Source organism: Heterocephalus glaber, unplaced genomic scaffold (assembly GCF_053883595.1).
Source record: "Heterocephalus glaber isolate CG9 unplaced genomic scaffold, H.glaber_assembly_v1.0 deba00001610, whole genome shotgun sequence".
Classification (NCBI taxonomy): domain Eukaryota; kingdom Metazoa; phylum Chordata; class Mammalia; order Rodentia; family Bathyergidae; genus Heterocephalus; species Heterocephalus glaber.
The window spans coordinates 11,731,984-11,749,082 of NW_028258381.1; the positions used below are offsets into that span (position 1 = coordinate 11,731,984).

The following is a 17,099-nucleotide window of genomic DNA, read 5'->3' on the forward strand; positions in this document are numbered from 1 at the left end:
TGTTAAATTGTCTCATCTCTCAGTGTGTTTAATCAACACAGGTACAAACATGTCTTGTTATGATTGCTTTAAGAAAAATAAACATTCTTTCCTTGGGACAGAGAAACACCATAAAGGATGTTTAATTCTTCTTTACTTTCTGACAGCTTGGAATTTAATTAATAAAATCTGAAATTAGAACATTAAAGATAAAGTGTGTTTTCATGCTATTTCCATTTTGGGGACTAGCTCTTTGGTATAGTTTCATAGTGGCTGTGTTGTGAGCTGTAAAATTCAAACATACCCAATGATGCTTACTGGTATTGATATTTTGCTACTTTCAATGAAATGTAAAACCTTTACTTCCATTTACTTTTATCTGCCTTCTCCACTTGAAAAACTGTCATTGTCGCAACCATTCCCTCTGTGCTCCTTGTGTCACAGCAGATGGTGTCAGGAGGTTTGCCTCAGATTTGGTGAGGAGAAAGCTAGCGACTGGCAATGATAATTTCATGTCATCATGGCTGGACTGGAGGGTGCCCAGCAAGCAGAGGGAAACCACTTCTCTGGCTGTAGCTGTGGGATGTTTCCGGGAATGGTTAGCATTTGAGCTGGTGGACTTAGCTGAGTAAGGAAAATTGCCCAAGTCCATGGGGTGGCATCATCCAGATGGCTGAGAGCTCAGCTGGAAGATGAGGGCAGCTGAGGGAGTTCTTATGTATGGGTTGCAGTGTCCACACCGCCTGCCTTTGGACCCTGGCACCGCCAGTTCTGGGCCTTGGGACTGGAATGAGGAGGAATTTCAGTCTCACCTGCAGCTCCCCCACCCACTGGCCTTCCTGGTCCTACAGCAAATTGGGGGGCTTGTGGCTTTGTAGTTATGTGAGCCTATTCCTGTAATGAATCTCAGCAAACACTAGGCCATTTTATATAAAGGAGTCAAGCATCTGCAGAATTCCTTGCCGTATGAGCCACTATTACATTGCATGGTTAGGGAATAACGGCAAGATAGAAGTCTGCACCTGTCCAGTCCAAATGCATTGTTTGAGAAATATTTTCAGTCTGCAGTAGGTTGAATCCACAGGCATGGAACTTGTGGATAGAGGGCCTTGTGTGTGTGTGTTATTGATCCTATTCTCTGGAGAACTCTGAGTAATACAGTTTTTGGTGACAAGAGTGATTCTGGTGGAACAGAATGCTAAGGATGAGTTTTAGGAGTTGGCTCTGGGTTTTCCAGGGTTGGCTTTCTAATCTGATTAGAGTTAATAACACTAGTGACTGACTACAGTCAGAAAGACATGGTCTGTGGTGTGAACCGTTCAGAGAAACATGGAAGTTCTGCACTGCATGCTCCTAATCAACCACTTTAAGAGCTAGTTGATTTTGTGCATGATGCTTTCGAGCAGTTTTGGGAAAATGAGGAATATAATAACGTTTCTTGGTTGCTGCTAATGTCTCTGGATAAAGTAATAAAAGTAAAGACAGTCTCAGAATTCAGACACCCCAACCAGCAGCACATAAATGACTTGCAGTTTCCTAGGTGTGCCTTCAAGGAGAGCCTTAATGTCAACTGTGGGCTGACATTGCTGAAAAGCAAATGCAGAGCTGCCTCCTGTGCTTGGTCGAATCACAGAGCAGCTTGGTCCTCCCTGCCTCCCGGGATAGGCACTAAGGGGAAGGCTGACTGGAAAATGGGGTCCTATAAGTGGGGATGGAGACAGAGTGTGAGCAGTACTGACAAAATTGAAGTCGCCAAGCCCTTTTCTTCCGATGAGTCCTCTGATCAGTGTACCCCAACTACCGCAAAGCGGCCTCTCCAGCCACAGTGCTTGTGGATGCTCTGCTCACAGCAATACCCAGCTCTGCCTGAGGAGATGGCAGTGGCCTCTCCTAAAGCACTTATCATGCAGAATAGTGCCGATTCTCCCTGGGATCCAATCCAACAACTGGGGCAGTGCCAGCTGAGCAGGGAGAGAGAGGGACATCTCCTTTCTGCCAGGCAGGAGTGGGGCCCTTGAGTCCCTTGTGTGTTCCTTACTCACAGAGAGCTCCCGTGACCTCTTTCCACCTGGGTGAGCAGAATTGAAAGTTCAGGTGCCTGAATGTTCTCCAGGCAGTGGTGGAATGGAGTGATCCGTTATCTCCTGGATGTGGGGTGGGGGGTGGAGATGAAAGTTCTGCCTTGTTCAGTTTCTACCTGGCCTTCTGTGATACCACCCCGATGTGGGAACTGGGGTGCTGTGTGGGAGCCCAATAGGGGTGGAAGTCTCCCTCCTTGACCTTTGACAGCCAAGGGCTGAGCCCTCAATTCTGTGATGTTGGTCTTGTGTAGTGTTATTGTCTAGAATTTGTCCCTCTGTGGACTGCTCCTTGTGTGGTTCTTGGACTATCTAGAGAGTAGGCTTTTGATAGCACTTTGGTTTTGTTTACACTCCTTGGCACTTCCAGGCTGTCAACTTCTTTAGCTCCCCATGTGGAGAAAACCCAAGGAAAACTGTCTTACATTGAGTGTAAGGTCTCCCGCTGGATGGCCTCTTTTTCCCACTTGCCTCAGTTTTCTGTCTGCCTTGTGTACAGTGCCCAGCATTCTTAATCGTATTTGGCAGGAAGAACAGGGAAAATCATGCCAACTCTTTTCATGGTAGTGGGGTAGAGGCTAAGGTAAATATTTTTTAAATTTAAAAATTTGAAATCAAAACTTTTCATTTATTCTTTGTGTGTGTCTGTGTATGTTGTGTGCTCTGTTTAGAAAATCTTTCCCTACCCCTAATTTGTAAAACCTTTCCTCAGCATTAGTTCTGAGTTATAGCTTTTGTGTTAAGTTTGGTGAACCACAAACAAGTCAGTGTTTGTGTCTTATGTAAAGAAGGGTTGAGGTTAGCTTTTCCTCTGTGAGTTTCTCGTTGTTCCAGTACATTGGTTGAAAGTCTATCCTTTTCTCCTTGACTTAACCTTCAGTTTTGTTGACAGTAAGCTGAGCATGTGTCTGTCCCGGACTGTTCTGGCCCATTCGTCTCTCTGCCTGCTTCACCCCAGGTCTGCACTGCCTTGATTGCTGTAGCCGGGTACCACCTTCCAGGGCCACAGGCTCCCAGTGCTGTTCTCTGAAACTGTTTTGCCTGTTTTTGTACTCTCAACTTCTAACTGTGCCACAAAAGTCAGTGACTCCAGCAAAAGTATGCTGGGGTATAGGTTGGGGATGTATGGAGTCCATTATGCTCAGTGAGAGTTGAGATTTTAGCCGTTTGTCCTTCCTATCTAGACTGCCACATTTTCCCACTTACTAATGTTCTCTCATTTCCCTGAACTACACATTGGCCTTTCCTTCCTCAGGCCTTATTTTGCTAAACTTTTTCTACATGTATTTTTTACTGTTATTGTAAATATTTTAAAATTTTATTTTATATTTAGTTGTGCACAAAACCCATTTGCCATTCGTAGACTACAGCTGGGCACTGCTTTAAATTCATGTGACAGTTTTTGCCTTCTCACTGGACTGTTAAGGACAGTTGCATTTAGCTATCTGTTTATTTCTTTGGATTTAAATCCAAAATCTTCCAACTTTTTCCTATACGTCCCATCTGGTTTTGTAACCCTTTCACTTTTTGTTCTTCTTTTGATTGACTGCACCTTTAAAAAATGATTCTCTTTTGTAATTCTGGCTTGGTGGTGGCTTTATTGTTTTCAAGTCATGTTTACTGCTGTATGTCGATTGGTTTTTAATTGTTTAAATCATTTTCTCTGGTTTTCTGTTCCTCATGCTGTGCTCGTTCCTTATCTTTTTTTATTGATGCAAAGTTTTGTGTTATTTGTATAGTGTATTTTTTCCCATGGTGGTTGTGCTTCAAGTTTTAATACACAGTTGATAAAAGTGTTGAAAGTTAGATTGTACCCACCTAAAATTACAAATACCTTGAACACCTTTAATGCTCATGATCTGCTTCCATTTTTCATGGATTTTTTTTCCTAATCTGTTAGCTCTATTGTTTTTACTGTTTTTAAGACTGTTTCAGTTTGCCAGGAACTGTTTAGATTAATCCATACTTTTATCTAGTTTTTGACTTTTTAAAAGTTCTTTCATCTCAGTCCTTAACCTGACATTTCTCTTTTTCCAAAATTTTTTATGCTTCCTATTTTATAGATAATTGTTCTTACCAGTTCAGGAAAATGTTTAGACAGGATCCTAAAATGATGTTTTCCCATTTGCCTTTCTGGAGTTTCTATTCACTATGTTTTGGATTTACTAGTTGTTTTCTCCATCTCTTTTATACTGATTTTTCTTCCTTTTTATTTTGTATTCTGAGTAATTTCTTCATCTGTTTGTTGCATTTTATTATTCTAGCTACAGCTGGCTTAATTTTTCTGTCCAGCCTGCCCACTGCATTTTTCATTTCCTTTCAGTCACTGTTCATAGTTTAAATAGGTCATCCATAGGATGCGCTTCTCACCAGTGTGGCCTGGGTGTGCAGGGGCTCCCGGAGAGTTCCAGAGAGTGTCCTTATGTCCTTTTGCCAAATGGCTGTCAACCAAAGACAATTTTAAGCCATTTTTTGACTTGGAATTTCTTGTACAACTCAGAAAATGCTATAAAAATTGCAAACCCACTGTAAGCAGACTATTATGTGGGACTTTGCAGAGGATTTTGTTTGTGTTTTTCTGTTCCCTTTCTCTCCATCCCACAGCCCACTTCTGACAGAGAAGAAACTGGTTTAGGTTTTTCTCCTGTTCTCCTTAGGCTGGTAAAGTATAGAACCTTAGAATGCTGAGGTTGGTCCCAAATAGCAGTGCAGCTGTCATTGGGTTCGTAGCTTTCTCCCTACCTATAGCCCTTATCTTCTTTCTTTTTCTTTTCTACACCATACCTTTCTTTTACTTCTCTTTCTCCTCTCCCTCCTGCCTTCCTGCTCTCCTGTCTTCTGTCTTCCTTTACCCCCATGTCTCTCATTGTAGAAATTGGCTGTTCAGGCTCGTTCTGTTGTGTTCAGTTCGGCAGTCTTTAACATGAAGATTATTCTAGATAGTGTAATAACCACACAGCCAGAAGTGGACATCCTTCCCTGTATTTTTGTTTTTTCCTTCCCTGTGTTTTAAACCTCATTTTCTACCTGTCCAATCCTCATTTTCTGCTTTTTTTAAAATGAGAAATACATTGTTTCTTCAAAAGAAAATTTAATATACCAATTTAAATCTAAATAGTTTTAAAATATAAATTACAATTTTTTAGTCTGTCTTCTAAAGGTCTAACTTTTTTTTTTTACTGCAAGTTTCAGCTTTTGTGAAACAGCCACTGCTTCAGCAGCCTCACTGAGTGAGGAACAGATGAAGTAGTCCACATGTCGAAAAGTGAAAGTTTTGTCTTCCAAAATCCTAGGACGTTTTAAGCTTCCCCACTTCCTTCTCCTGTTTTAATTTTTAATAAGAATTCCAATCTCACTTGATGGCTGTATTCATTTTTCCCCATAGGTTCCCAAATACAGGTACTACCTAAAGGTACCCAAAGGACTCTGTCTTATAATATCTATAACATCTGGTTTATATTAGTTCTCCCTGGGTGGAATTAGAACCCCCATTAGATTTGATCCTCATGTAAATTAGGATATTTATTTCTTCTCCAGGAACATCCATACTTCTAGGTAGTGGTTGCCTCCTAGGTTTGCTGCCTTAATGTACAGCACACACCAAGCTGCCCAGTTAATTTTATTCAGTGCTAAACTGGCATGGCCCATGGAGGCATGTATGGCATTTAAAATAACCTGTTTAACTTCTCCCTGCCTAAACTCTTGTATTTGACAGGTTGCTCATTGTTGAAATAGTAACAGTTGCTTTTCTAATCCTGTAACCAGTGACTAGCTGTTGTGGAATATATTCCTTCCATATATACTTAATCTTTCCAGAAAGGTTTTTGTGAGGCAAGTAGGGAAACAAATAGTGTGGATCAGGGGAGCTGATGCTTTTTAAGTCAATTTGTTGTTTCTTAAACTAGGTTTCTGGCTTTTGGAGAGTGTTTATAATTATGATTGTCCTCATCATGTCCAGATTGGTTTAAAAAGTTTTACTTTTGCATTTGTAATCCTTACAAAACTCACAGAGTTCCCCTTCGGTATGAACTAACCCAGTGTTAGTACCTAACACATTTAGAATAAGAACATCAGTTAGTGATTTGAAAAACTTTTTACATTCTCTTCATATTTATTAGATAAAAGAGCTATATTCCTTCTCCTTTTTAGATGGACAATAGGGAATAGTTGTCTGATGTTTGTGTCTTACCAGGTTTTCTCAGGTCTAGCACATTGTTTTTTGTTTGTTTTGAGCTTTTTTGCACAGATGTTAGGAAGTTGTGGTTAGAAATATGTCTTCTGAAACTTTGAATTGTAGTTTCACATTTAAATGTAATTAAATGAATACCATATTTGCATCTAATTCTTAAGTACTTCTTTAAGAAGGAAGTTTGTGTTTGATCAAGTGAAAAATGACAGATTTACTAGAATTTATCAAAAGCACAAAAGTTCATTGAAACTGAAAAGCTAGTAATTGAGTAATAGAACAGTAGTTGTATATTTGAGTGCATTATGTTAAAAAACATTTTTAATTATTTAGTGAATTTTTCCATGAAAGAGAATGTACTTTACAGTATGCTTGAAGAGCATGGGAAAGCAGAGGAGCCCCATTGATGGGTGTCCCTCCATGCTCTGGCCTACCCGGGAGGTGCAGCAGGCCTGGCTGGGAGGGTTCAACTTGGGACCAGGCCTTGGGCTTAGTGAGCATGGAACATTTTAAACCTCTTATTAATTTTAGGAGTCTAGCCACAGTTATTATTATAAATGTAAAGGTAATTATGAAAGACTAGAGAGGATGCCTGAGGATATGCTCCTAATGAGTCTTAAAATATGTTTCACTAAGTTTAATGCATCCTTAAATTTCAAGGATCTATCTTGATTTTGCTCAGATGCCTATCTGTATATTATTCAGAAAGCAAACAGGTAGAACATTTGATTGTGTATCTGAACAACTTCTTTGTATGGCCTATGAAGTGCATTTGGAAATGTAGGAGGTGGTAGAAAACATCTTTTTATTTTACATGTATTATTTATGTCCTATGAATGCAAGATAAAAGACCTTGAGACTTGTTTTCCCTTCCCTCTGTCTTCTTTGTTTTAAAATTATATTCATTTGTGGTAATATATTTTTTCAAATCCTATTTCTGTTTTAGGCTAAACATCTCATAGAGAGATTTTTTAATCAACAAGTAGAAGCTCTGGGCAGACGTGCACAACCATTGCCTCAAATATACTATATTGAAGGCACCCTGGCAATGGTGTGGATTAACCGCTGCTTCCCAGGGTATGGGATGAACATCCTGAAGCATCCTCAATGTCCTGAGTGCTGCGGTATGTAAGGAACTAGGATTCCACCTTTATGTCAACAAAAACTTGTTTGCTTTCATTATGCCCAAGTGAACGGCTGTCACTTAACATTACTCTCATTAAGTATTGTTTTAGGTTGTGTGAAGTGTGTTTGAAAGATTCCATAAACATAAAGACAGGAAAAGCTTGTAGAATTAGGGCTCAGGAGCATTAGGCAATTGTCTGGGAGGAAACACTTAATAGTTCTGAGTCATTTAGAGTTGTTTATCCTAAAGACAGCAAAATGCTACAGCTTTTAGAATCTGTTATTGAGCATTTACTGTATCGTATAAGGTACATAGCTTTGTGACTTTCTTTTTAAAGTAAATATTTGAATCCCCTTAGTAGCAGTTGTTTTCTGACTGTTGACCCTGGCCCTGCAGGATCCAGCCTCTCTCTGACATTCACCTTCTCCATCCTAATACACAAGCATTCCATAGAGGTACTCGGCTTAGTTTGAGTACTGTACGTGAATTCAACTCTTTGCATCTCTGTTTTCAGGAGTTCAGAGGGACAATTAATTTCTGTCTTAAAAATGCTTTCTGGCACAAATATAACTAAACTAGTAGCATTTTCATTCAGTTATCTCTAATTATTTTTTCTCCTTTCTACTAAGTTAGAGTAAAGCTTTTTCCTGTAGTAATGCAGTAAGTTTTCTTTTTACTTTCATTGGTTAGATTTTGCTTTATCATTTTCTTGTTTTGTTTTTGTTTAAATATGTGAAATTTAATAAAATAAATTAAAATTATCACAGGAAATACAATAAAAATTTAACAAAGACAGCACTCCTAATTGGTGACTACGTACTATCACTCTGGCACACATAAGCATAAAGAAAAGCCTAGAAATACGCAGCAAAGAAAACAGAACCTAGTAGGTTTGCTACCTTTAGGCATTTGTATTTTTATTCAATTCATTAAATAGGTAAACTAAAATTGTTTGGATATTTGCATCTCAATAATTTAGAATTTTGAATTCAACAGCTCTCTCAAGTGAAGTAGTGATGCAGAGCCTCTGAGAATTACAAAAAATTTTACCACTGTTTTTTTTAACTTATAAAAGTTTGGGTAGCCACACAATTGTCAAAGCATCTAATTTCACCCTGTAATTATAACATTCACATTACTACGTGCTGTACTTTTTGATCATGTTAATTAAGCAGTTATTTCTGTCAACAGACCTCATAAGAATGAATGTACAAGCAAATTCATATATAAATCTGAAAAATATTTTCTGTCTCTGAAATACTGCTTTATTTTTCCAAATACATGGTTGCTGTCCACAGAGTCTAGGGACATAGAAGGTACATCTGTGAAACATATAGGGAACAAGAGACTGTGAAACTGCAGGGAAAAGACTAAGGAAAACTTGAGTTCGAGGTGATATAGGTGACAGAGACTTAGTGCACTTAGGGTCAGGGTTTTGTGGTGATCTGAAGCTTGACGTGGTCGCTTTGAGGTTATCAGATGGCAGGCATGGTGTCAGCCTGAGCACCAGAGCTGGGAGCCGCTGGGGGGCTCTGGCCCAGGCTGGGGAGCTGGGGCAAGCCCCGGGGGGCACAGCAGGCCTGGAGGGTGAATGGGAGAGAGGGATTCAGTTTGTTGGGGTTGAGGGTCAGGTCCTTGAGTGGAGGAAAGGAGAGGAGAAAAATTTATGTTTTATATTTTTATGCCCTCACTGTCATTCCTCACTGGACTTATTAACTAGTGATCTGCCAAATTTCTAATTTCGTTTTGTGCCGTCCTAGGACAAATAAATACTTTAAATTAGAATGACCTTTCTGCAATTACTATCTTTGCAGGCTAAGTGAGAAAGAGCTCTCCTTTGTGACAGAAACTCATTAAATAAAATGTGGCATTCAGGCCCCCATCATATTCAGTCATTTTCTGTCTCTAATCCAGAAAGCCATTGCTTCATATTTTTAAAAGAGCATGTATGACTCAAAAACACATTTAAATCATTCTCCAAATGAGAATGTCGGGATAACATCAGTTACAAGACAAAATTAGCATGCACAATGAACTTAGAATCCATTTGATTGTGTAGATAGAAGCTCATAAAATATATGAGTTGTTTTGAAAATGGCTTATTTCAGAATGATGATGCACCACATTTATGCTTGGCAAAAAAGATTGAGACCAGGTATGTTTATTATGTAAGAGAAATTTATTTCCTTAAAACATATTGGGCTTGTTCCTTTTCTATGGATAGTTTCCTTGTCTCATTTAATTTTTACTTCTAGATGGCAAAAATTGATTATAAACTAGTGAAGACTTAATACTTCTATCTGTATACTTTTACTATTTTTGTTTCACTTCCTGTTTTTTCCACTGTAAAACATCTTTGTAACATTTTATTTAACATTGTGTCTTATGTTTATTTTTTATCTTTATCTTTGTATTTTGTGCTGCTGGAGATTGAACCCTGGGTATTATGACCAAACTACACCCCCATCCATTTTTAATTTTTATTTTGAGGCAGGGTCTCACTAAGTCACTAAACTACCCAAGCTGTCTCCAATTTGCAATCCTCCTGCCTCAGCCTCCCAGAGTGCTGGGTTTGCAGGTATGTGCCATAACACCTGGCTACATAGGTCATTTTTGTTGATCATTAAAAAAAGGTTTTAACTAAGTTTATATATTATAGATGCTTCATAATTTCATAAAATTATATCTTTAAAATACTACAACAGAAGACCGGGCAAATATATTTTTTCTGATACAATTTTGTCAAAATACAAACACTGAAATAGTTTACTTTGTAGTTTCTATTCTATAATCTATAGTATTTCTGTGAAACTGCATCTTGTCTATTTATATTTCACCATTTTATCCCCAGTAATTTCCTCCAAAAAAGCCTTGCTGGACACAAAAGCCCACACCCTTCTTTTCTGTCTTTGTCTTCCCACTGAGGCAGCAGGCCACTGTCATTGTTTTTCAGGGTCTGACTGCAGCTGGAAAACAGCACCCAGCATTGTTCTTTTTGTTACTTTTTTGTGAAGAAACAGTCATTGCTCAAGCCTTTTGGCAATCATGAAGAGTATCTAGCAAGGAGCTGCCACTGTGATGCGGGTTCAGTCAGGGATCAAATGTGACTAGGTTAGGTTTGAAGCAGGTAATCATCCCGAGATTCTTTTCATTGAAGTGAAGTGCACCTTTGCACTTAAATGAATTGTTTGGTGAAAATGCAGTTGTTCAGTAGAAACAGTTATCTTAAGTAAGATCTTTTAGGCCCTATGGATTTATCCTGTTCAGACATGCAACCCTGAGCTCTTGGCCTAATTTTATATCAAATGACCAAAAACACATGTATTTAAATAATTGAGTTATGAGTATGACATAGAACTCATTTTGTCTTTAGATACACAAGGTCTCATTCTCATTTTAGATCATTACATCTCTAAGAAAACTATAAATGATTGAGAAGTCATGGCCGAAGAATAGGTAGCCCTATCAATTAGTTGAACATGTTGCCTGATTTTCTTTTAAAAAGATAGATTTATTTAGTTCCAGAAGAATGAAGAACAAGTCATCTGACTGAAGTTGCAAGAAACCATCTTTCTTGCATTTGCCAGGCAGATGTGGCCCCACTGAGCCAAATCCCCAGCCCAATCTTAAGTATTTTTAAGAACTAACATTGCAAGGACTTGGTGGTACAAAAATCTAAAAAGTAATATAACCTGCTTCTTCAGGCTACAGTGGAGTAGATTTGAGCAGACAAAGCTTCTGCTGAGAACATTGGAGAGGTCAATTAAAATATAAAAATTAATTATTCTGTAGAAGACAAGTGTCAGGGCACAAGGGCTCAAGGGATAGTGACCCCGTGTGGAAGGAAACTGCAGAAGTAAATGGCGATTCCACAAGATGACACATCTGTGTGCTGAAAGCAAACACCTGCTGGCTTGGGAGAGGGCACTCCATGGAAACATCTGTTGAAGGGTGGCAGAATAAAGACACTCTGGGCAGACAGTCCCAGAGAGAATTTGTCACAGGTAGAATCTGTCATTGGCATGTACTGAAGTGCTAAAGGAAATTCTTCAGGTAGTCAGAAATGACCCTATACAGAAATGTGTTGTGCAGCAAGGAAGAAGAGAAAGGTGGAAGGGAAAATGTAGATAGATGTAAACAAGTACCGACTACAAGCATATGTGTGTATTGTATGTACCTGTGTGTGTGTGTATGTGTGTGTGTGAAACCTTCCTAGGGTTTAAAATATAAAGAACTAAATATATGGTCATAGTAACACCAAAAGCAGGGGAAATAACTGAATGGAAACACTCAAAGTTTCAGCTATTTTCTAGAATTAGTGTGAATAATGATATGTTTTGGATCATAATGAGATTCCGATGCAGAAAATATTCTTTAAGCAACTACTAAGCAATAATAAAATAATATGTCCATAACAATTAGATGAAAAAATTTAAAAGAAAAAATTCCACTTGATTAACTCCCAAAAAAGTCAAGACTGAAAGGGTGGGTGAAGCACAGTTGGGACAAAATCAGTTTAATGTAAATGGACTATTTCACAGCAATGAAAAAAGTCTGATGTTCTGTATCATTAAATTCAAAATTTTGTTTCTTTACCATATGAACTGAGTACATGCTGTATTTATTATTTAATTTATTTGTGTATAAACACACACACATCTTTTGAAGGGTTCTCTTGTTTGTTTTACTGACCTATGCCCGTTATTAACTTTATTAATTTTACTGCATAGATCTTCATTCTTTTTAAAAACTGTTAATTATTAACTTTATCATCTTAATATATTATTTATATATACTTATATATTATATTATTATATATTTATATAGTATTAATCTTGCTGCATATTCATTCTTTATAAAAATTATTAATTTTTAATTGGTTTATCAAGTTACAGTATTTAAAAGCATGGTTCAGAGTTTATGGTTTTATTGCCTATATGTAGATTAACAGCTATCTTTACATTAGTAGTATATAGATGGATTTTTAAAAAATTGAGTTTGAAGAACCCAGAGGGAAGCTCCCTCACCGCCATCCCAAGCTCCTAGGGCAGAGAAGCTGAGCTGGTCCCAGAACCTGGAAGGAAGCTCCCCCACCGCCATCCCAGGCTCCTAGGGCAGAGAAGCTGAGTGGATCCCAGCACCTGAAAGGAAGCTCCCCCACCACCATCCCAAGCTCCTAGGGCAGAGAAGGTGAGCTGGTCCCAGCACCCAGAAGGAAGCTCCCCCACTGCCGTCACAAGCTCCTAGGGCAGAGAAGGTGAGCCGCATGGGCGCCAGAATCAAATCCCCCACCACCACCATGGAAATGAGAAGACACATAAACAAGCCTCAAAAACAGACTTCTGGATCACCTACAGCAACCCCAAAGGGAAATGAAATGGAACAATCTGATATTCAACCACCTGGACTCTCTGAACTGGCAACAAAAGAGGATCTGGGAAAAATGAAATCAGAAATAATTACTCAGATAACAGCAAAGATTGTGCTCATGGTGCAAGACATGATTAATAAATCTAGAGAGGACACAGATAAAAAAATAGAGGAGCTGAGGAACATGATGGAATCCCAACATAGGAAACAAATGGAATCCATAAAACAAATGCAAATAGATTTCCAAGAGATTAAAAACTCCATTGAAAGTCTGTGCAGCAGAATGAACCAATGTGAGGATAGAATTTCAGATAAAAAAGAAAAGATTGCAATTAGTGAGGAGGAAAAGAAAAATTGCTTTAAAATTGTAAAGAAACACGAGAAATCAATCCAGCAGCTGCTAGATGATGCAAAGAAGAATAACATAAGACTGATTGGAGTCAATGAAGAAAGAGGAGAGAATGCAGATGACATTAAAAAAAAACTGTTCACAGAAGGGATGGCAGAAAACTTCCCAAGGAGGGGAAAAGAACTTGACATACAGATAAGTGAGGCATATAGGATTCCAAATAGCGTTGATCAAAAAAAATCTACACATAGGCATATAATAGTTAGGATTCCAGAAATCCAACAGAAGAACAAAATTCTCCAAGCAGTGAGAGAAAAGAAACAAATCACATACAAAGGAAAGCCTATCAGAATCACAGCAGACTTCTCAATGCAAACCCTCAAGGCAAGAAGAGCTTAGAGTGATGTATTTCCAGCCCTAAAGGAAAATAGCCTCCAACCCAGATTGATGTACCCTGCAAAACTATGCTTCAAAGTTGATGGAGAAATAAGATACTTTCATGATAAAGAGCACCTCAGGAACTTCATGAATATCAAACCAGCACTCCAAAAAATTTTAGACAATACCCTAGGAAAAGACAATGAGGATCACAACCCCAGGAAACCCAGCAGAATGAATCCATTGGGTGTGACAAATTAAATGCAAAGTGGAGCATCCAACAAAAAGAAAAAGTCATGACAAGGCTTTTAAAACTTTTAACTTCATCTCCCTAATGAGTGTATAATTCAATCTTGTTATTGTACTGATTAGTATCTTTCTGATTCTAGAGTTGCACACCTTTCCTTGTGCTGTACTGGCTATTTATCATCTTCTTATGTCTACTTTTTAATTGGGTTGTCTATTAATGAGCTCTAAGAATTCTTTATATATTCTGGTCATAGGTTATATACATTGTGAATATGGCCTGTTTAAGGACTACTTTTCATTTTAACGATGTCATTTAAAGTTCTAAATTTTGATGGAATCTCATTTATCAATTTTTTTCTTTTATACATCATGTCTTTTGTATCCTGGGTAGTTCTTGCCTACCCTGAATTCATGAACATTTTTCCTTATAATTTCTTCTTAAAGTTTTATACTTTTAGGCTTTCATATTTAGGTTCATAGATCCCTTCAAGTTATTTTCATGTATGGAGAAAAAGGGTTGAGGTTAGTTTTTTATATACGGATACCAGGTATTCTAGTGCCATTTGCTGAAAACACTATCTCTTCCTCGGCTCTTGAATTAAGTTTATATTCTATAAAATGCTAATATTAAATAATCTTTCAAAACTCAGTGGACCATGTATGTGTGGTTCTATTTCTAGATTCTCTGTTTTATTCAAATGATCTATATGTCTTTCCTTACACCAACACTGCCTTGATTACTGTAGCTTTAGAAGAAGTCTTAAAATTAGGTACTAAACATCTTCCAACACTGTTTTTTTTTTTTTTTAAACTTTTCTAGGTCCTTTGTACTCCTACATAACTTTTAAATTTCAATATCCAATTCTTCATTTATAGCAAGTATACACAGACCTGAATTTTTATATATAGCTTGTGTTTTCTAATCCTGCTAAATTCAAATACAAGTTCTAGGGGCTCCTAGAGATTTCTTAGTATTTTCTCTGTAGATGATCATTTCATCTACATATAAAGATTTTGCTTCTACCTTGGCAATCCTATCCTAATTGTATCATTTTTTTTGCCAGACTATTTTGGTGGGGCCTAGGTGTCAAAGTTTAATGGACAGATAAAGAGTAAGCATATCTGCCCTTGTTCCCCACCTTAAGGAGAAAGCATTGTATCTTCTCCATTCATATAAGGCATTCTCGCTGGAAGTATGGAGTACGTGTCTTTAATCTGTTGAGAAGGTTCTGTTCTACTTCTAGTCTCCTGATAGCTTTTACCATGAACAGCTGTAGAATTTAGTCCAATACTTTTTCTCCAACTAGTGACAGGATCATATGGCTTTTTCCTTTCCTCTGTTAAAATGATGACTTTTGGGGGTAGATCTGCCAATGCTGAACCAATACTGCCATCCCTATAACAAAACCACTTTCTACATCCTGCCAGATCTGACTTCTAATAGTTTGTTTTGTTAAACAAATTTCTATCTATGTTCATATTTTTTCTTCTATTATCTTTATCCAGTTTTAGGGTTAGCACAATGTTGAGTTCCTAAAATGAGGGGAGAAGTGTTCCTTCTTTATTCTGCTTTAATTGTTTGATATAATTTATCAGTTAAAATGTATATGAGCCTGCTGTTGTCATATAGGTAGGTTTTCAAGCTAGGAATATACTTTAATAGGTGCTATTCAAATTTTATATTTCCTCCAGAGTTAAGTTTCATTAATTTGTCTTCCAAGGTTATTCTTAGAAGTTGTCAAATTTATTTCAAAACAGATTTTTGAAATATGCTTTCTATATCCTTTTAAATTCTGTAAAATCTGTGGTAATGTCTCCTAGATCTTGATATTATAATTTAAAAAATGTGTAGTTGATATTGTGTAATAGGAAGAAAAGGTCTAAAGGTGCAGGGCAAGTGGGAGGGGTAGGGGAAAGGAAAAAAGGGAAAAGAAAAACTATGAGAAAAGGTAAAAAAAGGAAACAAAGTCTTTGCAAATGAAAAATGGTAGAGGGATTGAAGGGAGGGCAGGGGAAGGGGAAGAAAATAAGAATCAAGATACTCATGTAATGGTACAAGATCCCAAAGATGAATGTAACTGTATTTTATACCAAAAATGTACCAATAAACTTAATGGGAAAAAAAATAAAAAATAAAAATAAAACTATCTTGTATTGCATTCCCCCCCCAAAAAAAATTGAATTTGAGAACCTATCTAATGATAGATTAACTTAATGCTTTCACATTTTTATAGGCCGTATTTGTGACATTACTTCATATCTTTCTTGTAACACTATTTTAAAATTTTTCATGTCTTTATAATTTTCTATTATATGATTTATATCAAGGTGTATATATCTATTTTACTGTTACTGGAAATTGATTCTTTTTAAATTTTGTTACACAGATAATATTGCCATGTTTATTTTTGTATATAATCAGTTGTTTAGAATTCTTCAACGTCTTTACTTAATACTAGGTCATAACATATACACTTAATTAAAATGTCAGTTTTTCATAGTTGTTATATTAGTCCATTTACAACAACACTGTAAGAGAAATTCTGTTCTTCCATATCTATGACAATTTATGATGTAAACGTTAAATATAAACACACTTCAAATACTTGCTAATGTGCTGTGTAGGTTATGCATCATTTTTTATTTGGAAAAATATGCTTGACATAAAATCTTAACATTTTAAGATATTTAAGCCAACTGTAGCCATACTGCTGTGAAACCATCACCACTATCTACATTCAGAACTTCTTTCATCTTCCAAGATTGAAATTTACCGTTTTATAAAAGCTCCCGCTCCCCCACCCTCCAACCATGAAACTACCATTCTGCCCTCTGGTTCCTTAAATTCTACTCTCTCAACATCTTGTATAGGTGGAATTATATAGCATTTCACCTAACAGCCTATGGCATGGGTCAGAGTTCCCTCCCTTTAAAGGCTAAATAAGCTTCCATTGTGCACATCCCGCATTTTCCTTTTTCTTGAAGGCAGCAGACACTGGGCTGCATCTTTCTCTTGGCTATTGTGAATAACATATATGAAGCACACAGGTGTGCAGATGTCTCTTACGATCATGGTTCTGGTTCTTTTGGATATGTACCATTAGTGAGGTTGGACTGCCCAGATTGAATTCCATAGACTTGGTGTCGTGAACAAGAGGAATTAATATTCTCACAGCTCTGAAGGCTAGAACTGTCATCTCAAGGCTAGCTTCTGCTCGGTTTTTGTCGAGGGCTCTCTTTCAGATTGCAGACAGCCCTCTCCTACGTCCTCATGCAGCATTTCTTTGGGAAAAGAAGAGCGAATGTGCAGTTGCTCTGGTGTTTCTTCTTCTAAGGACACTAACCCTATCAGGTCCGATCCTCATTACCTTTACTCTCTTGGAA

General features: G+C 37.5%; 1 protein-coding gene across 5 annotated transcripts in view; it reads left to right on the plus strand.

Moving 5' to 3' along the window:
- The window catches only part of Zpbp (zona pellucida binding protein), a 50,736-nt gene that overhangs the window by 29,985 nt on the left and 3,652 nt on the right, over window positions 1–17,099 (plus strand). For all 5 annotated transcript variants that reach the window (XM_087196077.1, XM_087196078.1, XM_087196080.1 and 2 more), the window contains one exon: window positions 7,190–7,367. In XM_087196077.1, the coding sequence (XP_087052203.1) occupies window positions 7,190–7,367 (178 nt within the window). The remainder of the gene's footprint in view (window positions 1–7,189; window positions 7,368–17,099) is intronic.